The 24,889-nt window shown below is 52.5% G+C and overlaps 3 protein-coding genes across 15 annotated transcripts in view; 2 read left to right on the top strand and 1 right to left on the bottom strand.

Moving 5' to 3' along the window:
• Nucleotides 1-11,573, top strand: part of STYXL1 (serine/threonine/tyrosine interacting like 1) — a 120,086-nt gene extending 108,513 nt beyond the window's left edge. For 10 of the 11 annotated variants that reach the window (XM_060124455.1, XM_060124451.1, XM_060124458.1 and 7 more), the window contains 3 exons: nt 220-317; nt 1,920-2,032; nt 11,212-11,573. In XM_060124455.1, the coding sequence (XP_059980438.1) occupies nt 220-317; nt 1,920-2,032; nt 11,212-11,343 (343 nt within the window). In that variant the 3' untranslated portion in view covers nt 11,344-11,573. Of the gene's footprint in view, nt 1-219; nt 318-1,919; nt 2,033-3,999; nt 4,047-11,211 lie in introns of all 11 variants that reach the window. The other variant, XM_060124452.1, reaches the window with a different exon arrangement.
• A 539-nt stretch (nt 11,574-12,112) lies between these two features.
• On the top strand, nt 12,113-19,222 carry TMEM120A (transmembrane protein 120A). Of its 2 annotated transcripts, none has more exons than XM_060125047.1 (12): nt 12,113-13,515; nt 15,141-15,259; nt 15,517-15,633; nt 17,273-17,332; nt 17,549-17,644; nt 17,722-17,811; nt 18,021-18,086; nt 18,185-18,246; nt 18,353-18,445; nt 18,569-18,633; nt 18,726-18,794; nt 18,944-19,222. In XM_060125047.1, exons 1-12 carry the CDS (start codon nt 13,435-13,437, stop codon nt 18,980-18,982), a joined length of 957 nt encoding a protein of 318 aa, XP_059981030.1. In that variant the 5' UTR covers nt 12,113-13,434; the 3' UTR covers nt 18,983-19,222. The 2 variants fall into 2 exon arrangements, with proteins under 2 accessions (XP_059981030.1, XP_059981029.1); XM_060125046.1 differs by having other exon boundaries at nt 12,120-13,515; nt 18,869-19,222.
• A 125-nt stretch (nt 19,223-19,347) lies between these two features.
• Nucleotides 19,348-24,889, bottom strand: part of LOC132506410 (NADPH--cytochrome P450 reductase) — a 58,507-nt gene continuing 52,965 nt past the window's right edge. The window contains exons 8-16 of one of the 2 annotated variants that reach the window (XM_060125044.1): nt 24,657-24,755; nt 23,511-23,627; nt 23,287-23,405; nt 21,277-21,458; nt 20,971-21,120; nt 20,352-20,622; nt 20,119-20,264; nt 19,958-20,043; nt 19,348-19,857 (exon numbers count right to left, since the gene is read on the bottom strand). In XM_060125044.1, the coding sequence (XP_059981027.1) occupies nt 19,713-19,857; nt 19,958-20,043; nt 20,119-20,264; nt 20,352-20,622; nt 20,971-21,120; nt 21,277-21,458; nt 23,287-23,405; nt 23,511-23,627; nt 24,657-24,755 (1,315 nt within the window). In that variant the 3' untranslated portion in view covers nt 19,348-19,712. The remainder of the gene's footprint in view (nt 19,858-19,957; nt 20,044-20,118; nt 20,265-20,351; nt 20,623-20,970; nt 21,121-21,276; nt 21,459-23,286; nt 23,406-23,510; nt 23,628-24,656; nt 24,756-24,889) is intronic. The other variant, XM_060125045.1, reaches the window with a different exon arrangement.

Raw genomic sequence — 24,889 nt, 5'->3', positions numbered from 1 at the left:
AAGCAGATTGCTGAATGCTCTACATAGATTGACTTAAATCTACACAACACCCCTATGAGGTAGGTGCTGTTTTTTTTGAGAGGGGTTCATTTATTTGCCCACATCTCCCTGATGCTAGTTCAGCCTCCTTCCCCTATGATCCCATTGCTGTGGGTGAAGGATGCCACAGTAGGGCTCTGTGTGAGTTTGCCTGATTACCTGTGCTTTTCTTCCATTTAGTTTTGCAGGTGACGCCGACAAGCTTCTGCACATCCAGATAGAAGATTCCCTGGAAGCCAACATTACACCCTTTTTACGCCACCTCTGTCACTTCATTGGTAAGGAGCATTCTTTAACCAGGCAACAACTGGTCTGTGCCCAGGGAGCAGAGGGGCTGTGGTACCTCATCCACACGCCTATTGCTGACTGCCACTCCCAGCACTCAGGAGGAAAAGGGCAGGGCCCAGCACATGCCCAGCCAGGTGTGGCCAAGCCCTGGGACAAGCCTGCCCCCGGGGGGTCCTTGGAAATATGGGCAGCCATGCGTTTACCTTGGGAGCAGTGGGGCCAAATGAGAGCCCCAGACTGTGGATTGAGTGCCCTGTGTTCTGGCCCTGGCTGGATCGCTATGTCCTTTCATGCCTGGCCAAGCTCCAGTCTCGGCATCACTGTGCCTGTTGTGAAATGAGGGTGCTGGCCCATCCTGGGTGCATATGTTCATGAAGGCCTGCTCCAGGCTAGGCTCCGGTGACCTGCAGGTGAATCTCACTCTGTCCCGACACTCCTCTCTGGTCAGTATGGTGGGGTAGAAGGAAGACTCCAGAGCCCTTCCATCTCTAAATTTCATGGTCCCCAGTGTGTGGGCCCAGTGCCCCTTCTGTTCTCCTACCACACACAGCAGTGCCCACCAGCCGCTTGCCTCCCTGAGGGTGGAGTTTTCAGTCATCCTAAGGAGAGCAAGATCCCTGGAGAGAGCAAGGTTGTGTCTGGTTAGAGGCCCACCCCAGGACGGCCTGCTCAGCACCAACACAGTCCCCAGCCTGAGAATGGCATTTTGGCCCAGACATCCTTTATTTTTCTGGGAGGTTGTAGCTATCACTTGCCTAGGAGCTGAGACTGAGACTTGCCCTTGGTCCCATCATGGGGTGGCAGAGCCCTGTGGCCCAAAGAAGCCCCCTCTCCAGCTCTACCTCACTGGGTGGCTCTGAGCCAAACCTTAACTTCTCTGTGCCTCAGTTTCCTTATCCATACAATGAGGCAGTTGGCCTTAATCATTTGAGTCATCCTCCAGCTCTGACAGTCTGTGATTTTGCACTTGGTATATTTATCTTCAGTTCTTGGGGGTTACCAACCAGCCTAAGATGCCAGCTTAGATTTCCTTCCCACCCCTCACTGGGTGAGATTGACAGCCCCAGGGGCATTATTGAGTGTGGTTAGCTGACACTTGTGTGCCAGGCACTGGGCTAAGCACAGTGCAAAATCTTATCAGGTAGGTAGTATACTGTTGTCACATTTTCCAGATGAGGAAACTGTGGGTTAGAGTGCCCAAGCCCAACAGCCAGTACTTACTGGTTGTGATTCACATCCAGGCTACACTGCCTCTATCAGCACCCAAGTGCCCTTGGGGTATAGTCCTTTTATCCCTACCTGGGGAGGTCAACTGGTAGCAGACCTTCCTGGGATGGAAGCCTTCATAGCCCAGAGAAGGCCTTTGCATGATAATGCTGAGTGCCCAGGCGTGATTCTCTTGAACTGCCAGCTAAGTCTGAGGATCCCCATTTGCCAGGCAATGAAACAGTATCCTAGAGATGTCATGTGACTTGCCTAGACCATGGTGTGCTGGTTCTGAACCTACTCTTGGACCCACTGAGGCCAGTCATCTTACAGACCCACAAGGAAGGGGGCCACGCACAACCTCACACCTTTCCTTCCTTTTGCAGAAATTCACCTGGAGCTTGGCTCTGTCATCCTGGTCTTTTCCACCATGGGCATCAGTCGCAGCTGTGCGGCCATCTTGGCCTACCTTATGCACCGAAATGAGCAGACCCTGAAGGTATGTATTCCCTGGTCCAGGAGGTGGGGTCAGAGCTGCGCCTCAGAGGAGTGGGTCTCCAGCACCGACTTGGGGCCTTAATTGGGGGTGGGGGGTTTGGGAGGGAAGGGTCAGGGAGTGGAGCCCCAAGTCCAGGGCTTTACCCAGCATACCACATCCAAGGGAAGGAACCCGAGATCTGGGTTAGAGACCTGAGGCTGGGCAGACAGGGCAGGCCCAGGGACTCAGGCTGGGCAAGGCTGTGGCCAGCAGCACCATCTGTGTGTCCCCCAATGCTGTCAGTCTGTGTACCAGTGTTTGTTCAGGGTTTTCCAAGGGAGGTGCATTTTGACTCTTGACCATCTGTATGTCTTCTTTGGAAAAATGTCTATTCAGAATCTTGGCCCTTTTAAAAATCAGATTTTTTGTTTTTTTGCTATTGAGTTGTATGAATTCTTTATATATTTTGGGTATTAACCCATTATCAGTTACATGATTTGCAGATATTTTCTCCCGTTTCTTAGGTTGCCTTTTCATTTTGTTGATGGTTTCCTTTGCTATGCAGAAGGCTTTTAGTTTGATGTAGTCCCACTTGTTTATTTTTGCTTTTGTTGCCTTTGCTTTTGGTGTCAAATCCAAAAAGTTACCACCAGACTGATGTCAAGGAGTTTACCACCTATGTTTTCTTCTAGTAGTTTTATGATTTCAGGTCTTCCACTTGAGCCTTTAATCCATTTTGAGTTGATTTTTGTGTATGGTGTAGGATAGTGGTCCAGTTTCTTTTGTTTTTTGGCTGCACTGTGTGGCTTGCGGGATCTTAGTTCCCCAACCAGGGATTGAACCTGAGCCCCTGGCAGTGGAAGCATGGAGTCCTAACCACTGGACCGCCAGGGAATTCCCACCAGTTTCATTCTTTTGCATGTGACTGTCCAGTTTTCCCAGCACTACTTATTGAAGAGACCGTTCTTTTGTCATTGCATATTATTAACTCCTTTGTCCTCAATTAATTGACCATATATGTATGGGCTTATTTCTGGGATCTCTATTCTATTCCATTGATCTATGTGTATATATATTTTATGCCAATACCATACTGCTTTGATTACTATAGCTTTGTAATATAGTTTGAAATCAGGACGCATGATGCCTCTAGCTTTATTCTTCTTCCTCAAGTTTGCTTTGGCTATTTGGGGTCTTGTCGTTCCATACAAGTTTTAGGACTGTTTATTCTATTTCTCTGAAAGCTACCTTTGGGATTTTGATAGGGATTGTGTTCAATCTGTAGATTGCTTTAGGTAGTATGGACATTCTAACAATATTCCTCCAATCCATGAGCATGGAGTATCTTTCTATTTATTTGTGTCTTCTTTAATTTCTTTCATCAGTGTCACAGTTTTCAGTGTACAAATCTTTCACCTCCTTGGTTAAATTTATTCCTAGGTATTTTACTCTTTCTGATGCAATTGGGATTATTTTCTTAATTTCTATTTCTGATAGTTTGTTATCAGTGTATAGAAACACAGCTGATTTTTGTATATTGATTTTGTATCCTGTAACTTTACTGAATTTGTTTATTAGTTCTAACAGTTTTTTTGTGAAGTCTTTAGGGTTTTCTATATATATGTTGTATGTAAAGAGAGACAGTTTTACTTCTTCCTTTCTGATTTGGATATCTTTTTCTTACTCTGTCTAGGACTTGAAATACTATGTTGAATAAATGTGGTAAGAGTAGGCATCCTTGTCTTGTTCCTGATCTTAGAGGAAAAGCTTCCAACTTTTCACTGTTGAGTATGATGTTAGCTGTCAGCTTGTCATATATGGCCTTTATTATGTTGAGGTACATTCCCTCTGTACACACTTAGTTGAGAATTTTTATCATAAATTGATGTTGAATATTGTCAAATGCTTTTTATGCATCTCTTGAGATGATCATATGATTTTTATCTTTCATTTTGTTAATTTGATGTATCACATTGATTGTTTTGCAGATGTTGAACCATCCATACATCCCTGGAACAAATCCCACTTGACCATGGTGTGTGATCCTTTTAATGTATTGTTGAATTCAGTTTGCTAAAATTTTGTTGAGGATTTTGTATTTATGTTCATCAGTGATATTGGCCTGTAATTTTCTTTTCTTGTGGTGTCCTTGTCTGGTTTTGGTCTCAGGGTAATGCTGGCCTCACGGAATGAATTTGGGAGTGTTCCCTCCTCTTCTGTTTTTTGGAAGAGTTTGAGAAGGATTGGTATTAATTCTTGTTCAAATGTTTGGTAGAATTTGCCAGTGAAGCCATCTGGTCCTGGACTTTTGTTTTTTGGGAGGTTTTCGATTACTGATTCCATCTCTTTGCTAGTAACTGGTCTGTTCAGATTTTCTTATTTCTTCATGGCTAAGTCCTGGTAAGTTGTGCATTTCTAGGAATTTATCCGTTTCTTCTAGGTTGTCTGATTTCTTACTATCTTTTGTATTTCTGTGGTATCAGTTTAATGTCTCCTTTTTCATATCTGGTATTTATTTGAGTCCTCTCTCTTTTTTTCTTGGTGAATCTAGCTAAAGCTTTGTCTATTTTGTTTTACTTTTCAAAAAACTAGCTGGTAGTTTCATTGATCTTTTCTATTGTCTTTTAAGTTGCTATTTCATTTATTTCCCCACTGATCTTTGTTATTTCCTTCCTTCTGTTCACTTTAGGCTTAGTTTGTTCTTTTTCTAGTTCCTTGAGGTGTAAGGTTAGGTAATTTATTTGAGATCTTTCTTATTTTTAATGTAGGCACTTATTGCTATGAACTTCCCTTTTAGAACTGCTTTTGTTGCATCTCATAAGTTTTGGTATGTTATATTTCCATTTAATCTGACTCAAGATATTTTTTGAGTTCTTGTTTGAATTCTTCTTTGACCCATTGGTTGTTAAGTAGCATGTTCTTTACTTTTCACATACTTGTGAATTTTTCAGTTTTCTTCTTGTAATTGATTTCTAGTTTCGTACCATTGTGATTAGGAGAGATAGGAGAGATGCTTGATATGATCTAAAAATTTTTTTGGACACATTAATTAATTAATTAATTAATTAATGGCTGCACTGGCTCCTCGTTGCTGTGCGTGGGCTTTCTCTAGTTATGGCAAGCGCAGGCTTCTCATTGCGGTGGCTTCTCTTGTTGCAGAGCACGGGCTCTAGGCGGGCGGACTTCAGTAGTTGTGTCATGCGGTCTCAGTAGTTGTGGCTTGTGGGCTCTAGAGCACAGGCTCAGTAGTTGTGGCACAGGGGCTTAGTTGCTCTGTGGCATGTGGGATCTTCCCAGACCAGGGCTTGAACCCATGTCCTCTGCATTGGCAGGTGGATTCCTAGCCACTGGGCCACCAGGGAAGTCCGCTTGATATGATTTTAAACTTAAATTTATTAACACTTGTTTTGTGGTCTAATATATGGTCTATACAGGAGAATGTTCCATCTGCACTTGAGAGAAAGTGTATTCTGCTGCTTTTGGATGGAGTGTTCTGTAAATGTCTGTTAAGTCTATGTGTAGCTTAAGTCCAGTGTTTCCGTACTGATTTTTTCTGAATGATCTATCCATTGATGAAAGTGGGGTATTGCTGTCTACTTCTCCCTTTAGGACTATTAATATTTGCTTTGTATATTTAGATGCTCCTATGTTGGGTACATAAATATTTATAAGTGTTATATTCACTCGTTGGATTGACCCCTTTATAGTGACCTACTTTTGTGTCTACTACAGTCTTTGTCTTAAAGTCTATTTTTGTCTGAATAAATATAGCTAACCCAGCTTTCTTTTGGTTTCCATTTGCCTAGAATATCTTCTTCCATCCTTTCACTTTCAGTCTGTGTGTGTCCATACATCTGAAGTTATTAAACCACCACTTTACATTAGATTATTTTGAATTTTACTATATATTTACCTTTACCAGTGAGATTTATAGTTTCATATGTTTTCCTGTTACTAATTACTGCCCTTTTATTTCAGCTTAAAGAAGTCCCTTTAACATTTCTTGCAAGGCCTAGTGGTGATGGACTCCTTCAGCTTTTGCTTGTCTGGAAAACTCTCTACCTCTCCTTCAGTTTTGAAGGAGGACAACTTTGCCAGGTGTAAAGCAATTTTTGGTTGGCAATTTTTTTCTTTCAGCTCTTTGAATATATTATGCCACTCCCTCCTGGCCTGCAAAGTTTCTGCTGAGAAATCTGCTGACAGTCTTACGGGGGTTCCCAAGTTGTTTTTCTCTTGTTGCTTTTAAGATTCTTTCCTTGTCTTCAGCTTTGACAATTTAAGTATAATGTCTTGGTGTGGGTTTCTCTGGGTTCATCTTGTTTGGATTCACAGGACTTCCTGAATCTGGAAGTTTGTTTCCTTCCCCAGGATAAGGAGGTTTTCAGCCATTATTTATTCAAATAAGTTTTCTGTCCCTTCCTCTTTCTCTTCTCCTCTGGGATCTCTATAATGTGAATATTGGTCCTTTTGATGTCCCTTAAGTCCCTTAATCTATCTTCACTGATTTTTAAATTTAATTTTAAACTTTTATATTGGAGTATAGTTGATTAACAATGTTGTGCTAGTTTCAGGTGTACAGCAGAGTGATTCAGTTACACATGTATATATTCTTTTTCAATATCTTCACTGTTTTTAATTATTCTTTCCTTTTGCTGCTCTGAATGAATGAGTTCTACTGTCTTTGAGTTTGCTGAGCCTTTCTTCTGCTTCATCTAGTCTGCTGTTGAATCCTTCTATTGCATTTTTCAGTTCAGTTATTGCATGCTCTGAGACTTCTATTTTGTACTTCCTTATATTTTCTATCTCTTAGTTGAGATTCTCACTTTGTTCAGGCATTCTTCTGACCTTGGTGATCATCTTTATGACTGTTACTTTGAACTTTTGTCAGGTAAATCACTTATCTCCATTTCATTAAAGTGTTCTTGTGAGGGTTTCTCTTTTTGTTTCATTTGGAACATATTCCTATGTTTCTTCATTTTCCTTAACCCTCTGTGTTGGTTTCTATGCATTAGATAAAACAGCCACCTCTCCTAGTGTCTCATGTAAGAGATGAACCATATTGTCCAACCCTTCCCTATCTCTTTGTTATCTCTCACAGCTTTGTGATTGTTCAAGCAGCCTACTTTGTTCTTAGTGGTTCCCAGTAGTTGAGGGTGTGCCAAGACCTGTCAGCCTTCCAAAGGGAAGGATCTCAGTCTGCACCTAGATTCAGGCTGATTGGAAGCCAGACCCTCAGGCAGCAACTTTTAAAGTGTGCAAATACATCTCTTTAAGGGGAAGAATGGAAAAAGGGTGTTTCTGTATGCTTTCTTTGCACTTAGCCCTGGGCTGATAATCCAGTTAAGAACTGTTTGTTTACTACTGTCCTGTTAAACCCATGAACACAAGCCCCACTGGCCACTTGCTTTCAATTCTTTTGGGTATAGACCCAGAATGGAATTTCTAGATCATATGGTAATTCTGTTTTTACTTTGTTGAGGAACCACTGTTTTCCATAGCAGCTGCACCATTTTACATTCCCATACATAGTACCATAAGGTTCCAAATTCTCCATTTCCTCACCAACACTTATTATTTTCTTTCTTTTTTTTTAAATAGTAGCCACCCTAATGGGTGTGAGGTGGTATCTCGTAGTTATTTTTTCCCTTTTTTATTGCATTAAAACATACATAACAGGGGCTTCCCTGGTGGCGCAGTGGTTGAGGGTCCGCCTGTCGATGCAGGGGGACACGGATTCGTGCCCCGGTCTGGGAGGATCCCCCATGCCGTGGAGCGGCTGGGCCCGTGAGCCATGGCCGCTGAGCCTGCGCGTCCGGAGCCTGTGCTCTGCAACGGGAGGGACCACAACAGTGAGAGGCCCGCGTACAGCAAAAACAAAAACAAACAACAATAACAACAACAACAAAATACATAATATAAAATTTACTCTCTTAACCATTTTTTGAAATAATTTTTAAAAAATAAATTTTTTTTTTGGCTGCGTTGGGTCCTTGTTGCTGTGCTGCTGTGCATGCAGGCTTTCTCTAGTTGTGGTGAGTGGGGACTACTCTTTGTTGCAGTACGTGGGCTTCTCATTGCAGTGACTTCTCTTGTTGTGGAGCACAGGCTCTAGGCATGTGGTTTTCAGTAGTTGTGGCACAAGGGCTCAGTAGTTGTGGCTCGTGGGCTCTAGGGCGCAGGCTCAGTAGTTGTGGTGCATGGGCTTAGTTGCTCCGTGGCATGTGGGATCTTCCTGGACCAGGGCTTGAACCCATGTCCCCTGCATTGGCAGGCAGATTCTTAACCATTGCACCACCAGGGAAGCCCCTGTCTTAACAATTTTTAAGAATATAATTCAGTAGTGTTAAATACATTCCTAATGTGCACCCATCACCACCACCTAGCCCCATAACTCTTTTCATCTTGTAAAACTGAAACTCTATATTTATTAAACAATAACTCCTTATTCTCCCCTCCCCCTAGCCCATGGTAACCACCATTCTTCTTTCTGTCTTTATAATTTTGACTACACTAAGTACATCATATAAGTGGAATCATAAAGTATTTGTTTTTTCATGAATGGCTTATTACACTTAGCATAATGTCCTCAAGGTTTAACCATGTTGTAACATATGTCAAAATTTCCTTCCTTTTTAAGGCTAATAATATTCCCTTGTATGTATATACCACATTTTGCTTATCCATTTATTCATTGATGGACACTTGGATTGCTTCCACGTTTTAGCCATTATGAATAATGCTGCTGTGAACATGGTTGTGCAAATATCTCTTTGAGACCCTGCCTTCAACTCTTTTGGGTATATACCCAGTAGATGAATTACTGGGTCATATGGTAGTTCTAATTTTAATTTTTGGGGGGGATCTCCAGACTGTTTTCCACAGTGGCTGTACCATTTTAATACGTTCCATCAACAGTGCACAAGTGTTCTAATTTCTCCACATCCTTGCCAACAGTTGTTTTCTTCCTTCCTTCCTTTCTTTCTTTCCTTTTATAGTACCATCGTAATCAGTTTGAGGAAGTATAGCATTGTAGTTTTGATTTGCATTTCCCTAATGATTAGTGATGTTGAGCATCATTTTGCACGCTTATTGGCCATTCATATACCTTCTTAGGAGAAATGTCTATTCAGAGTCCTTTGCCCATTTATTAGTCGGGTTGTTTGTTTTTTGTTGTTGAGTTTTAGAAGTTCCTTATATATTCCTCATATTAACACTTTGTGCATTGAAGAGTTTTGGCACCCTTGTTGGAATCATTTTACTATATATGTGAGCATTTATTTCTGGGCTGTCTATCCTATTCCACTGGTCTTAAATGTCTGTCTTTATGCCAGTACCACATTCTTTTATCATAGTTTTGTAATAACTTAAAAGGTTTGAAATAAGGTTGAAATATAAAACAGGTATATGATTTGCAAATGTTTCCTTCCATTCTGTGTCTTGCCTTTTCACTCTGTTGATTGTGTCTTTTGATGCACAGGTTTTTTTTTTTGATGTACAGAAGTTGTTTATTTTGATATAAACCAATCTATTTTTTCTTTTATTGCCTGTGCTTTTGGTGTCACATCCAAGAAATAATTGCCAAATCCAATATCATGAAGCTTTCCCCCTATGTTTTCTTTCAAGGGTTTTATAATTTTAGCTCTTACTTTATATCTTCCATCATCTTGAGTTAATTTTTGTACATGGTGTAAGTTTACACTAGTTTCATTCTTTTGCATGTGGATATCCAGTATTCCTAACAACATTTGTTGAAAAGACTCCTTTCTCCATTGAATAGTTTTGGCACCATTGTTGAAATCATTTTACTATATATGTGAGCATTTACTTCTGGGCTGTCTCTTCTATTCCACTGGTCTAAATGTCTGTCTTTATGCCAGTACTATATTCTTTTATCATAGTTGTGTAATAACTTAAAAGGTTTTGAAATAACGAAGTGTGAGAACCCCAACTTCGTCTCTCTTTTTTCACAATTGTTTTGGCTATTCCAGGGTTCCTTGAGATTCAATATGGATTTTAGGATGGATTTTTCTATTTCTGCAAAAAACACTGTTGGGATTTTGATAGAGATTGCATTAAATCTTCAGATCACTTTGGGTAGTATTTGCATCTTAACAATATTAAATCTTCTATTCCATGTACCTGGGATGTCTTTCCATTTATTTTAGTCTTCATTAATTTCTTTCAGCAACATTTTGCATTTTTCAGGGCACATGTCTTTTACCTCCTTGGTTAAGTTTATTCCTGAGTATTTTATTCTCTTGATGCTAGTGTAAATGAAATTTTCTTAATTTCCTTTTCGGATTGTTCATTGTTAGTTAGATACACAACTGATTTTGTATCCTGCAACTTTGTTACATTCGTTTATTCTAACAGTTTTTTGTGTTTAATCTTTAAGGTTTTCAACATACATTAAGTTCATATCATCTGCAAACAGAAATAATTTTACTTCTTCCTTTCCAATTTGGATGCCTTTTCTTTTTTTCCTAATTGCTCTGTCTAGGACAGTGTTGAATAGAAGTTGTGGAAGTGGGCATCCTTGCCTTGTTCCTGATCTCAGAGGAAAAGCTTTCAGTCTTTCACCATTATGATGTTACCTGTGTACTTTTCATATATGACCTTTATTATGTTAAGATAGTTTTCTTCTAATCCATAGTTTGTTGAGGAACTGCTTTTGCCTTTTCCTTTTTCCTCTATCCTCAATCCAGATGGAGACCAGCTGGTCACCTTCCTTCATGTAATAACCTTTCCTGCGTTTGGGGGTGGGCACCCAAAAGAAGGCAGCTTCAGTTTTTCTTCTTCAGAGAATTTGCCGAAGTTCTCTTCCCCTTTCCATTCATTTATCCACTTACAATGCAAATCTTTGTTGAGGCAGCACTGAGTGCCAGGCATGGGCATGGTGCTTTCCTGTCCACAGGAGGTTTCACATATGTTTTCTCAACCTTCACGGGAGCCATCTGACATAAGAATGATTTCTGTCTATATTCAGAATGCAGAGGGGCTTGCCCCAGGCAGAGCCAGCTCCTACAACTCCTTGCCCTAATCTATTAACCCCAAGCTGCTGCTGTTTCTTTGTCCTGCCCTTAAGCTATGTTTCTGACCCCTGGGCAAGTGCCTCCTGTCCCCTCTGAGCTGGCTGTGATCAAGGTGGTAAGGGCCCAGGTCCAATCCTGAAGTCTGCTTTTCTCTCCTTGGGTTCACAGAGGTCCTGGGCCTACGTCAAGAAGTGTAAAACCAACATGCGTCCAAATCGGGCTTTGGTGGCTCAGCTATCAGAGTGGGAGAAGGTTATCCTTGGAGACAGCGTCACAGACATCTTGGATCCACTCTACTGATTTTCTCTGTGGCCCAGCTATGGGTCCAGAAGAACCTGCCTTGGGAGCTTTTTGTGGGTAGTGGGCCAGGGTGTGTAACCAGGAATGAGAAGGCCTTTGCTGCCTGGAGCCTTGTGTCAGCCTCCCGCAGTGCTTCTTCCCAGGTTCCTCATTTGTGCTAGCACAGGAGGTGCTCAGACTCAGCGAGAACCCCCATCCCTGGGGCATCGTGGACCCACCCCCACTGCACTCCTGAGCCATTTCTGAGAGGGAGGCCTGAAGCGCCGTCTTCCTCTGCTTGGCTTCCTGCACCCACTCTGGGCTGACCAGTGAGACACAGTCCTAGCTCAGGGACAGCCTGAGTGACAGTGACAGCTCACTGCAATGAGTGCTTTGTGAGGGAAGTATAGGGAATGGGGGGAGCACAGTGAGGGGTACCTAACCACTTGGGAGGTCGGAGAAAGCCTCCTGGAGTAGGTGATGCCTGAGCTGAGTCACAAGGATAAAGAGGAGTGAGCCAGGCAGACATGGGAAGGCGGAAATAGTAGGTGTCACGGCCATAGCTCGCAGTAGGAGGTGAGAGGTTGCGATGAGACCAGAGGGGGAGCCAGCCTGCAGAGCTTCCCTCTGGCCCAGTGGGCAGGGGAGAGTGACAGGTCAGTCATGCACTTAGATCAGCTGCAGACACAGCAGAGGACATGGCAGAAGCCTAGGTTTAGGGAAAACAATCCCGCAGAGACCCCAGGCAGCAAGACACCTGGGAGAGAGCGTGTTCCAGGAGCATCTGGTGCCAGAGCAGCTGCCCCTCATGTCCCCCATAACGTGGACCCTTTGGAGGCTGCTGGGTGGGAGCTCCGAGGGTTCCCCCAGCCTTGTGTTGTTCCACAGGGGATGTCACAATGCCCACCCATGGGTGGAGATCCCCCAGCCCCAGAGATGCCAAGCTCAGCCTTGGCTCAGGCCGCAGGCTACACAGCTTTGAGAGGCTCCTGGCACAAGGGCATACCCTCGCCTCATCCCCAGTTTCAGCATCCCTACTGCTCCATCACCTGTACAGATGTCCTTTCCTTGCTCCTCACTCATTTCTGCCTGGCTGTGTTCACCAAGAAGAGACTCTCACCCTCCCATCCCTCACAACCAGGTTTCTAGAAATTCCTCGGGTCTCAAAAGGAATTTTCCTCTGACTGCGCTTCTGAGTGCTGGCAGCACCCACAGAACGGGCCTGGAGTCAGGAGACAAGGGGACTGATGGAGAATTTAACATGTCGGTCCACGTTCATCCAGCAAACATTCCCTGACACCTGGGCAGGGCTGAGGACATACAGGTGAACGCCATGTTGCCTCCTAGGACTCTTTGCAGAGGGTTAGAGTAGCACTCCCCCGTGCCCCAACAGGAGCCCACGCCCTCAAAGAGTGGGGTTTTGCCAGAGGGGTAAGGGCTTTTCAGGCAGTGCAGCCTTTAGTCGGGACTTGAACTGGAACAGAGCCTGGGATGGCTGCAGAGCGATGGCTTAGGGACCTCCTGGCAGGAAGGGCAGAGCCATTGGAAAGTGTTCAGCAGGGACATGGTGGGGATTCGCCTTGTGTTTTAGTCAGGGCAGTCTGGTGGCTGTGGTAAGGGACACTAGCGGTGAACTTGGAGACAGGGAGACAGTAAAGGGGCCCTTGTAAAAATCCAAGCGAGATAAGAGGCTCGGAATTCCCTCCCTGCCAAAGATCAGCTTCCCAAGGGGAAAGTGTTTGAGGCAGGTGGCACCTCCCTGGGCCTTGGTTTACTCCCTGCCTGACAGGCAAGGACACTGCTGGCTGCACCACACAGTTGGCGCCACCAGGAGTGCCCCGGTTGGGGGCTGCCACCACCCTCCGAGCTGGGAGCAGCCGAGCGTAGGGCCCTCGGAGCACGTGGCCCCGCCCCCGCCCCTGGCCCGGATTGGCTCAGGCAGGGGGCGGGGCCAGCGCGGTCGCCGCTCCAGGCTTTTCCGCATTGGTGGTCGCGGCGGCTCGAGCCCGGAAGCTGACGGGGGCGGAGGCGGCGGAGGCGGAGGCGCCTCGAGCCCGCCGGGGTTGCGGCTCTGTCTTCGACTCGGCTCGTCCGGCTCACGGAACGGCAGCAATGCATACCCCGCCTCCGGGCCCGTTGGGCGACTGCCTGCGGGACTGGGAGGAGCTCCAGCAGGACTTCCACGGCATCCAGGTAAGTGCTGATGCGGTCCCCCATTGGTTCCGAGCCATGTCTATCTGGCTCTGGGTCAAGGGTCGGTTAGCCCCGGGTCGGGCAGCGGGAGCTCGGGGTCAGGGGTCGGGGACCCTGGTGTCGCTCCCGACGGCGGCGAGGCCCCGGGTCTTGGTGTCCCCGGTTGGACCCTCCCCTCGACCTCAAATGAATGTTCGGCAGCGGGACCTCTTCCCCGCGCGGCCGCCGCGACCCCGGAGTGACCCCACTGACCCAGGCGGACCTCCGGCCTCCCTCTGAGGCCTCGGAAAGAGGCCCCGACTCCGACCCGGTCCCCTTCCAGGAGAGTCCGAGCTGACCGGGGCCAGTCTTGTGTCAATTATGAGCAAATGCGCCGTGGGCGCCGGCCCGGGCCGGATCGGCGAGGAGCGCCTTCCCCGCCCTCGGGCCGCGCGGTCTGGGCTGAGTGTGGCTGGGGAGCAGTCCGGGAGGCAGCCTGGCCTAGGTCGGGGTAAGTGGTGTTTAGGTGAAGTCCCTGGATGGGGGCGGGGCCCATCCAGGGTGAAGGACAGCTCCCACCAGAGACAGGACCACGTGGCTGATGCAGGGAGTAAGGGGAAAAGTGGGTGGGCCAGACCCTGCTGAGAGACCTCACGGGCGACCGACGGGGATTGGAATCTCTCTGAGACCAGTGGGAAGCCAAGGGAGGAATCGTCTGGATCTGGCTGCTGTGGGCCACTGTGCTGTTCTGTGGGAAGGCAGACAGGAGAGAGTGGTGGCTGGGGGTAGGCCGAGGTTGCCCCTCCTGGGCATGAGAAACAAGACCCAGGCAGGGTAGAGCCCAGGTCAGCTGGGCACTTGGTCAGGACTTTGCCTCTCCTGGACTGGTTCCAGCCCTTTCCTGTCCACGTTGAAGCCTGACTGCCCCTGGCCTGGCCAAGCTGCTGCCATTAGTGCTTCCCAGCTTGGTCACCACTGTCCTGGCCTCAGCCCCTGCCTGACGTTCCTCACACTGCTCCTTGCCCCATCTCTAGGCTGTTCCTTCTCAAGACTTACCCACTGGGGCAAAGTGCTCTGGGAAGCCTTGGGTAAAAGGTGTTGGGGGAAGAGTAGAGGAATGGTCTTATAGCAAGAGGTCCAAGGGCTAAAGCCTGATGACCTTTACTCTGGGAGGAAGATGCTGGTAGTGCCACAGCAGCAGGTATCTTGGACAACCTCATCTTCCCCTGCACTTGCAGGCTATGTGGGCAGGAGGATCTGAGCGGGCCAGGGATGGCTTTAGGTAGCCTGCTTGGGCCAGAAGGTAGACCCATGAGCCTAGAATCCGGATTCAGGACAGGCCAGAGAGGGGTGGGAACAACTAGTAGATGGGCTGAGGCTAAGAAAAGCTTCAGAGAACTCCTCTGTTTCTGGGAGAGCGGTACTGTGGGGGCTTCTGGGCTTACAGGGAGACCCCTGCCTCCTTGCCTGCCTTGGAGAGAGAGTACCCTCAGGGAGTTCCCTGGGCTGGCGCAGCTGGCTGTCTCCTTTCCTGCTGAGACCCTCCCAAGGAGCCCTGGAGGAGTGCATGCCCCACCTCCTTCCCAGCAGGCTCTGGCTCGGGAGCCCACTAGCCAGCCTGAGCCTTACCCCGACCTGGTTCTCAGGAGACCCACCGGCTGTACCGCCTGAAGCTGGAGGAGCTGACCAAGCTGCAGAACAACTGTACCAGCTCCATCACTCGGCAGAAGAAGCAGCTCCAGGAGCTGGCCCTTGTCCTGAAGAAGTTAGGACCTGTCCCCATATACTCCCCCATGCCCTCCCATACCTCATCATACCCACCCCCCCATACCCTATGGCCTCGGACTGGGGGTGGGTGTGTGACCTGGTGGGGTAGAGAGCTGGCACTGACTCCCAGATGTCCCTGGGCATGGCTTCTCCCCTCTCTGGGTTGCATTTGCTCTCCTGCCGCGCAGGTGTCAGGTGTGATTCACACGTGGGGGTCCCCTGTTCTGACTCTGGCTTCTGTGGCCGCACCTGCAGATGTAAACCCTCCCTCCCGTCAGAGGCCGAGAAAGCTGCGCAGGAGCTGGAAAACCAGATCAAGGAGCGCCAAGGCCTTTTCTTTGATATGGAGGCCTACTTGCCCAAGCAGAATGGGTGAGGTTCCTCCCCCAGCTCAGTTCACAGCCATTTCTGAGAGGGAGGCCTGAAGCGCCGTCTTCCTCTGCTTGGCTTCCTGCACCCACTCTGGGCTGACCAGTGAGACACAGTCCTAGCTCAGGGACAGCCTGAGTGACAGTGACAGCTCACTGCAATGAGTGCTTTGTGAGGGAAGTATAGGGAATGGGGGGAGCACAGTGAGGGGTACCTAACCACTTGGGAGGTCGGAGAAAGCCTCCTGGAGTAGGTGATGCCTGAGCTGAGTCACAAGGATAAAGAGGAGTGAGCCAGGCAGACATGGGAAGGCGGAAATAGTAGGTGTCACGGCCATAGCTCGCAGTAGGAGGTGAGAGGTTGCGATGAGACCAGAGGGGGAGCCAGCCTGCAGAGCTTCCCTCTGGCCCAGTGGGCAGGGGAGAGTGACAGGTCAGTCATGCACTTAGATCAGCTGCAGACACAGCAGAGGACATGGCAGAAGCCTAGGTTTAGGGAAAACAATCCCGCAGAGACCCCAGGCAGCAAGACACCTGGGAGAGAGCGTGTTCCAGAAGGCAAGGAAGGGAGGCCTGGCCAGTAGCCTCCGATCAGTTGGCCCGGGGCAGCGTGGGAGGCAGTCAGATGCAATGCAGAAGGGGAAATGTTTCCTGGAAGTCAGGGTGACCTTGGAGAGAACCGCTTCACAGGAGCGTAGGGGTGGAAGTTGATACTGGGGATGACAGAAGAGCTGAGGATAAGCCAAGTTTAGGCCTTGCTTCAGAAGCTTGGCTGTGAGTGGAAGGAGAAACTGGCAACGAGAAACCGGTGGCTAGGACTTGGCATGAGAGTTGAGGAGTGGCTTTTGTTTGGGTGTGTGGGTGTAAGTTTGTACATAGGAAAGACTTGAGCATATCTACCTGCTGACAGGTGGGCCAGCAGAGGGAGAGACCCAGAAGAGGGGCCCTAAACAATGGAGGGAAGTCCCTGGGGAGGTGGGAAAGGGTGGGTGTAGGCCCTTGTTTTCTGGGATGGGGGGGTGCAGAGATGAGGGTGAGGAGGCAGGCAGGGGAGATGTCACCTGCCCGGACGGGGACAGGTTGGAGGATTTGGGAGAGGGTTGGACAAGGCCACTGCTGAGAATGGGAGAGGGAGCCCGTGGCGATGCTGAGAGGCAGCCTGGTCCCAGTCCCCGCTGTGCCCCATAATCTCTTCACTGCCTCAGGCAAGTCCCTGAACTCCTCTGAGCCTGTGCATACGGCTCGAGTGTGAACAAGAGCCCCTGTGGGAACAGCTGCTTAACACGACTGTAGCTTTCAGTCACCTCACGGAGTTCCTCTGGCAGAGAAGGACGAGACAAGCTTAGATGGTGGGGTGATGGCAATGCAGGGATTGGCAAGAAAGTGGTTCCGTGTTATGGAGGAGGGCTTGGTGACTCAGCTGGCTCGGGAAGGGAGACCAGGGTCAGGAGGGCCTGGGAGCCTCAGTGAGGGAGAGGGTCCTTGTGGGTGGGAGACTGGGCGCCCAGGGGTCAGAATATAGCCAGGGTTTCCGAGGAGGCCCTTTTGGGTTGGGAGGAGGGTGGTGTGGTCACAGGTGGGGGTTGCTGCAGTGGACTTGGGGCTGAAGGCTACCTCTCCTCACCTGGTGTTCCCTCCCCCAGGTTGTATCTGAGCCTGGTTCTGGGCAATGTCAACGTGACACTCCTGAGCAAGCAGGCTAAGTAATTTGTTGTCGTGGGCGGGGTCTCAACCCTACTCCCCGTCCCCTGCCCCAGGCCCCTTCCAGTGTGCCCCAGCTTCCCTGGCTAAGCTTGGGGTTCAGGGGCTGCTCCCCCATGCTGGCCCCATGCCACCACAGCAGTGTGTCCAGAGGCGTGGGTGGGCCCTGCCATCATCCCAGCCTGTCCCATGAGTGTGTACCCCTCGCTCCTCCCCAGGTTTGCCTACAAAGACGAGTACGAGAAGTTCAAGCTCTACCTCACCATCATCCTCATCCTCATCTCCTTCACCTGCCGCTTCCTCCTCAACTCCAGGTGGGTGTCCTGCTGCACGGGGCTGGACCCTGTGCCCTCTCCAGGCTCTGGCACCAACCTTCTGTACCCCTCCCTAGGGTGACAGACGCTGCCTTCAACTTCCTGCTGGTCTGGTATTATTGCACCCTGACCATCCGTGAGAGCATCCTCATCAACAACGGCTCCCGGTGGGCGAGGGCCGGAGCCTGGCTCCTGGGGGTGGGGGGTGGGGGGAGTGACACTGGAGCTGCCCTAGAAAGCGGGGTGGGGGCGGCGGGTGCCGTGGCCCTCTGAGAAGCGGGAACTGGCTGGGGTACTGGTTTCTTCCCACTTCCTGTCCCGGAGCACTGATCCTGGGGGCTGAGGGGACAGGAGTGACGGTGGCTTCCTGACGCAGGATCAAAGGCTGGTGGGTTTTCCATCATTACGTGTCCACGTTCCTGTCAGGAGTCATGCTGACATGGTGAGTGGCCCAGCTTGGTCCTAGGGTCTCCGGGGGAGCCGGGGCAGGGAGAGGTGGCATCCCCGAGCCCTGACCCCTTCCTCTGCTCTCTGCCTTAGGCCCGAGGGCCTCATGTACCAGAAGTTCCGGAACCAGTTCCTGTCCTTCTCCATGTACCAGAGTGAGTGTCTCAGAGGTCCTGCTGAGCTTGGGACCGGCCCCCCCTAGGAGGGGCGGGAAAGAGACTTGGGACTCCAGCCCAGTCCTGATGTCCCCCCGCCCTCCAGGCTTCGTGCAGTTCCTCCAGTATTACTACCAGAGCGGCTGTCTGTACCGCCTGCGGGCCCTGGGCGAGAGGCACACCATGGACCTCACTGTGGGTGAGTCGGGCGTGGCCGCCCCTCTCTGGAATCCTGACGGGGGAGCTGGAAGGGCAAAGTCCTTTCCTCTTGACCTGGGCCTGAGTGATGGGGTCGTCTCTGTCCTGGTTGTGGTCCCTGCAGAGGGCTTCCAGTCCTGGATGTGGCGGGGCCTCACCTTCCTGCTGCCCTTCCTCTTCTTTGGACACGTAAGTTGTACCTCTGTCCCTGTCCATCGGGCTGTCTGTCCCCAGCTCTGATTCGAACAGGGACTGTGTGTAAAAACCGCCCTCCCTCCCAGTTCTGGCAGCTTTTCAACGCGCTGACGTTGTTCAACCTGGCCCGGGACCCCGAGTGCAAGGAGTGGCAGGTGAGCCGGGCCCCTGGAGAGGACGCCGGGAGGGCCGGGCCTGGCTCCTGTCCTGACCCCGATTCCTCCCCCAGGTGCTCATGTGTGGCTTCCCCTTCCTCCTCCTCTTCCTTGGCAATTTCTTCACCACCCTGCGGGTTGTACACCAGAAGTTCCACAACCAGCAGCACGGGAGCAAGAAGGAATGAGGCTGGGCCTTCCCTGCCTGCTGGCACGGCCCTCCGCGGCACCCCCGGCCTGGAGGGGCTTCCGAACCCCATGTGTTGAGGGGGTGGGGGCTCCTCTCGTCTGGGAGGGTCTGTCTGCTCTTCCCTGGGTTTTGTGGGCTCTGTGGGCCCTGAAGGCGGCGCTGGAGAGGAAGACCCGGGCCTGTGTCCCCGCCTGCGGGAGCCGGGGGCCAGCGACCTCAATAAAGGGTGAGAGGCTCAGAGTGGCTCGGTGTGTGTTCTCCTGCTGGTAAGACAGGGGTCTTGGGGTTCCTGAGGTCTCTCTGGGGTCTGAATTAAGGAGTCCTGGTGGAGGCCCCAGATCTATGCAAGTAATACCTGGCAAATACAGAAAACAGAACTTTATTCCAAGGGCCAGAGGTTATTTAAAATTATTTACACTCATTGAAAATCACGGGGAGGGGCCAGGCCCCACTCAGCTGAGAGGAGGAGCCCCTCCCGTTCAGCCAGCGAGGGCCCGAGGTGTTCACGGAGCATCAGCCCGGTCACCCGTAGCCACGCCCCCTGGGGCTGGCGGGTCCGAGGGTACAGCTCAGGCCTGGAGCAGTCTCTGTCAGTCACTGGGCCTGCCTCCTGTGGCAGGGCCAGCAGAACCCACCTAGGCGACTGGCAGAGGGGAGCGAGGAAAGCGATCACGTTGGGGAGCGAGTCTGTAGGGCGTGCAGAGCAGAGCAAGGCGGCCCGGGTGCTCCTAGCTCCACACGTCCAGGGAGTAGCGGCCCTTGGTCATCAGCTTCTTGACATAGTCCACGGCCTGGGCGTGCTCCATGGCCCCCTGCTCGGCCACGATGTCGTAGAAGGTGTTCTGCACGTCCCTCGCCATGTTCCGAGCGTCCCTGGGGGCGGGAAGGAGGTGGCACTGGGGGCTGGGCAGGGGTCCCCCTCCCCCCACGGGCAGGTAGGCCCTGTCCCCGCCCCGCCTCTGCCCTCACTCACCCACAGACGTAGATGTGGGCGCCCCCGTCGTGGATCAGCTTCCAGAGGTGCTCCCTGTCCCTCTTCAGCAAGTGCTGCACGTAGACCTGGGGGTGGGGGCACCTGTGAGGAGGGCTGGTCACACCACCCTCCGCCCTGCGGGGCCCTGCCCGCGGCCTCACCTTCTGGGGCTGCTCCCGGGAGAAGGCCACGTTGAGCTGGGTGAGGGCGCCGTCCTGGTGGAGCTTGGCCAGCTCCTCGCGGTACAGGTAGTCCTCGTCAGAGCGGCGGCAGCCGTAGTAGAGCAGCGTCTCCCCCACCTCCTTGCCTGGGGCAGCAGCAGTCAGGGGAATGTGGGACGCCGGTCCCGCCCCCGCTGCCCGCCCGCCTGCCCGCCCAGGGCCCGTACACTCACCCTGCTGCCTCAGCCAGGCCCGCTCCTGGACGAAGCCTATGAAGGGGGCAACCCCGGTGCCGGGGCCCACCATGATGACAGGTACAGTGGCCTTGAAGGGCAGGCGGAACTGGGACTTGCGCACGAACATGGGCACCAGGGCCCTGTGGCCGTTCTCCCCGGAGGGCTCCTTGGCCCGCAGCCAGCTGGTGGCCACGCCCTTGTTAACGCGGCCAGACTGGGTTTCATACTCCACAGCCACCGCACAGATGTGCACGGAGTTGGGGTGGACCTGGCGGGGCGGCAGGGTCGGAGTGAGCGTGGTGATGCCGGAGGCCCCCTCCCTCCTGCCACCCACCCTGCCGCGGGGGGTCCCTGCTCAGCGCCTCTTTACACCCTTCGCGGCGCCCAAACCTGTTCAAAGGCCCCTTCCTGGCAGCTCTCCTGACTGGCTCTCGGCACTGGGGCCGGACAGCAGTTTGCAGTCTTACAGTCCAGCCTACTGGACACACAGCCCAGGAGTCTCGAGTGAACTGCCCTGGGCACGGGGGGCAGAGCTGGGGCTGTGGCCCAGGGACCCCGGTCCCTCCAAGGAGCCAACACTATGTCTCCTATAAGCGGGCAGGCCTGGAGCCCACACCTTGGAGGACGAGGCGATGGAGTAGTAGCGGGCCTGGAGACGAGGCAGCAGCTCACACAAGTGGTCGATGGGGGGCCGCAGGGACGAGTAGTCCTGCAGGATGGCCAGGATGTGCCTTCGAGCCTCGACCACCCAGCTCAGGTACAGCTCCTGGGGAGATGCAGACGTAGGTGAGACACGGGGACCTAGGGGACAGGGCTGAAGTGGGGCCCAGGCAGCCTGGGGAATGGCCCGGGGGTGCTGGCTGGGAGCCGCGGTGCAGGGCTGAGGCGGTGGCGGGCGCTGGGGTGTGGGTGGCAGGCCCACCTTGCCCTCGCCCGAGGAGGAGGCCATCTTGCGCAGCTGCTCCTGTTCCGAGGGCTCTGAGGCGTACTGGGCCAGCTCGTAGAGCACGTTGGTGCGGGGCGGGTTGGTGATATCCAGGTAGTAGGTGAGGGCCGTGCGGTAGGAGGTGGGGCAGGGGAACGGGTGCTTCTTGTTGGAGTCTTCTGTAGGGAGAGAGCAGGCAGGGTTCGGGGTTAGTGGCCGCCCCCGGGATGGGTGGGGTGCCACGGGATGGGGTGGGCAAAGCCTCAGGCCTGCTCTCACTGGAAGCAAGACCAGCTCTTTCTGGTCCTTCCTTGACTTTGGGGGCAAAGCCTCAGGCTTCGGCCACCCTCAAGCTTCACGCTGGACAGGTCGTCTTCATCAGAGGCAGGATATTGCCGGGGTAGGCCTGGCAGTCACTGTCCCCACCCAGGAGAATCAGCCCCTTCGGGCACCCTTCCCCTGCCAAGAGCTGCTCAGAGACAGGGCTGTAGAGGGGGAGCTCCCCAAGTGTGTCCTGCCTGCCTGCGGGCTGGACCTGGTCCACTGGGGGGGGTGGCGCTCCAGGCTCATGACTGTGCGATGCCAATACCGGGCCTTCAGCTGTGACAGCAGAGCTCCCTCCAGGTCGGTTTTTATGCTTGGACACATGTGGAGGTCTGTGCGTGGGTCACCCAAGGGCCAAGCTATGGGGCGGCATCCTGTACACTCGGGCAGCTGCTGGCACAGACCGCCCGCCAGCCCTTGCCGGGGCCCTTCCACTACCACAGTCAACAGGCTGGCTTTACTGACAGCTCCCCACAAGCAGGCTAGAGCTGGACTGGACCCAGGAGCAACTCCATCTCTTAGAGGCATGACTGCAGGGGCGTTTATTCCTGTGCACAAATGAGCCCCGTGGAACCGCGAGGCTGCCGAGCCACATGGAGAGGAGAGGGCCTGGCCCAGGACGGCTCAGCCTTTAGGGGTTTGGGTCTGTTTGGGGGAGGGGTTTGAACTTGGTACTGAAGTGTGACCTACGTACAGTGTACAAGTCACAGTGCAATGCCTGATGGATTTTCATGAACTGAAAGTCCTCGTGTGCCCAGCACCCACACCAAGTAGCAGGTGTTCCCTGCGCCCAGGCGCCCTCTTGTGTGAGCCCAGAAGCCAGGGCTCAGGCCTTGCACTACAGGGGCAGGTGTGGGCGCTTCTGCAGCCCCACTGCGGCCTCTAGTTGAGCCTCTGCAGCCCTCTCTCTAAGCAGCTCTTGGCAGTGAACGGCTCTCCACAGGGGCCCAGAGTCTCCTGGGGCAGAGGGAGCACCAACACCCCTCCTGACCCCCAGCAAGGTCCTGCCTCAGATGGCACAAGAGACATGCCCCCCAGTGCAAGAAAGGCCCACGTGTGCACTACCGACCGCGAGTGCACTGCCGGCACAGTGAGATCTGATACAAATGAGCCCCCTTTCACGCAGCTCCTCTCGAGGCTGACTCGGGAGCTGCTGAGAAGGAGCTGCCCAGGCTCAGGTCACTGAGGACAAGAGTGAGCGGGGCAGGGCCAGGCCGTGCTGGGCCCCAGGTCAGTGGGCAGCCCTGCCCCATGGTAGTGCCCCTTGCACTCTGAGCACCCTGAATGGGCCTGGAGGGCCATCAGGATTGTCGACTCGGATCCCTGGGTTCACAGGTGAGGAGACCCTGGAGCCAGAGAGGACCTTCAGCAGCCAGTTGTGGCTCTCTTCCCTGTAGGACACGGGCTGGCTCTGTCTCCAGGCACCCGCACTCCCTCAAGGGAGTGTGGCGGTGAGGGGATGGGGGAACCCCAAAAGGGAGAGTGCCAGACCCTGCAGCCACCTCTTCCCCCAGCCCTGAGTTTGTTCTACAGCCTGTAACTGGGGTCTTGGTTATGAGGGCTTCTAGGGCACCAGGCTTTAGGCCGAAGCAGAAGTTCAACCTATGGACCTTGCCAAGGGGCCCATTCCCACCAGCCACCTCAGGCCCAGGTAGGTAGGGAGGCCTGGATCCCAGGACTCACCGTCAAGATTGTTCAGGGACATGATAACGTCCAGGTCGGCACCCAGGATCTCACCGAGCTGGTTGACCAGGGCAGAGTCGTTGGCTGGGTAAACAGCCACGTGGTCTCCAGATTCATACCTGGGGGAGATGCGAGGCTCAGGAGGAGGGTGGAAGACAGCTCTGCACCCAAACAGGAGGCCTGAGTGAAAGGTTTGAGGGCGTGAGGGTGGCAGCAGCTGATACCTGATTTTGGAGTCTGAGATGTCTAATTCCAGGTGCATGAAGTGTCGCTCGGTTCCCTGGTTCAGCTTCCGGTTGGTGGTGACGACAGCCAAGAAGGGGTTCTTGGCGTCGAAGGGGCTGGGTGGGGAGAGCAGCTCAGTGACTGGCCATGCCTCCAGTCTGAATCTTCCCACCCCAAGGGACACTTCTGGCCACACAGGACACAGGAAACATCAGAGCTGGCCTCCAAGGGTCACGAGGACACCTCTCCAATTAGGTAGTGGCCTTTCCCAGCCTAATCCACAGCGGTGCTCCTGGCAACCCGCAAGGGGGTACAACTAGGCTATCAGTGTCCCCTCTTACAGACACGGAAACTGAGGCTGGTCCCTAAAAACCTGGGGGACCCTCCACACTCTGCACACGTTGGTGAGCAGAGCACAAGGAGGGCCAGGCCCTTGAAGGTGGCTCCCCAGGACGGAAGGGGCCTGGGTTCCGAGTGACTGTGGAGCAAAGCCCCCTCCCCCACGTGCCCAGGACTGTACGTGAGCAGGAGAGAGGCTTTCACTCTGTGAAGCCACTGAAATGTCGGGCTTTCCGGCTACAGCTGCAGCAGGGCTGCTGGTCTCAAAGCCTGGTGGTTCTAGGAGGTCTTTCCTGGGCGGCTCCAGCAGGATTCTGGGTGGCACCCAGGGGCAAGTCAGGGGCCCCAGAGAAGAACACTATGTTTCTGGACATGTGTCCAGACGTCGAGGCAGATTTTTAAGGAAGCGAGCCCTTTTGCCCAAGTTCCACCTAGACCCAGAGCTGAACTCACTGTCCTGGTCCAGGGACTGGTGGGTACCCCCCACCCCAGGGTATTTACAGGGAAAATGAAGTACAAGCTGAGCAAGGGCCAGTCCCCCCAAGGCCACGCCCTGGGCGGAGGGACCGCTGGGAGCGGAGTGGAGGGGTCCCCAGGGCCCCGGGGTCAGAGCAGCCTCCGATCTCTCTCTGCTCCAGGCCTCACGCCCTCCTGTGCGGTGGAGATGGAAACGGAGGTGCCCTCACCCGGGCCCACTCCTGGATGTGGGGGTAAGGAAGCCCCACAGGACAGGGCCTGGGAGGACAGGCCCTGCGGGGACGCACAGGACAGGCAGCTGTCCGGCCCCAGCCACGCTCTCTACTCACGGTTTCTGGTTCTCATAGCTCTTCAGGCGGCCCATTTCGCCCACGTACACCTTGGCCGCGTCTATGTCTGTGTGGACCACAAGCTCATACTGGCGAATGCTGCAAAGGGGAGACGCAGGTTGAGGCGGGGGGCGGGAGGGGGCCGGGTCCCAAGGAGAGAGTGAGGCTGTGAGGCGATGGGACGTGCGGCGAGGGCTGCGGGGCCAGACGTGACCCACAAGGAAGGAGACGCG

This window comes from Lagenorhynchus albirostris, chromosome 15, assembly GCF_949774975.1.
Source record: "Lagenorhynchus albirostris chromosome 15, mLagAlb1.1, whole genome shotgun sequence".
NCBI classification, from domain to species: domain Eukaryota; kingdom Metazoa; phylum Chordata; class Mammalia; order Artiodactyla; family Delphinidae; genus Lagenorhynchus; species Lagenorhynchus albirostris.
The sequence above is the reverse complement of the archived record's forward strand: the minus strand, read 5'-3'. Positions and strand labels throughout refer to the sequence as shown.

What these genes read in the sequence shown, in the direction of transcription:
- TMEM120A (XM_060125046.1), top strand. Translation starts at nt 13,435, where the DNA reads ATGCATACCCCGCCTCCGGGCCCGTTGGGCGACTGCCTGCGGGACTGG. An exon ending in CTCCTGAGCAAGCAGGCTAA is followed by an intron (nt 17,333 to 17,548) that starts GTAATTTGTTGT and finishes GCTCCTCCCCAG; the next exon opens with GTTTGCCTACAAAGACGAGT. An exon ending in CCGAGTGCAAGGAGTGGCAG is followed by an intron (nt 18,795 to 18,868) that starts GTGAGCCGGGCC and finishes TTCCTCCCCCAG; the next exon opens with GTGCTCATGTGTGGCTTCCC.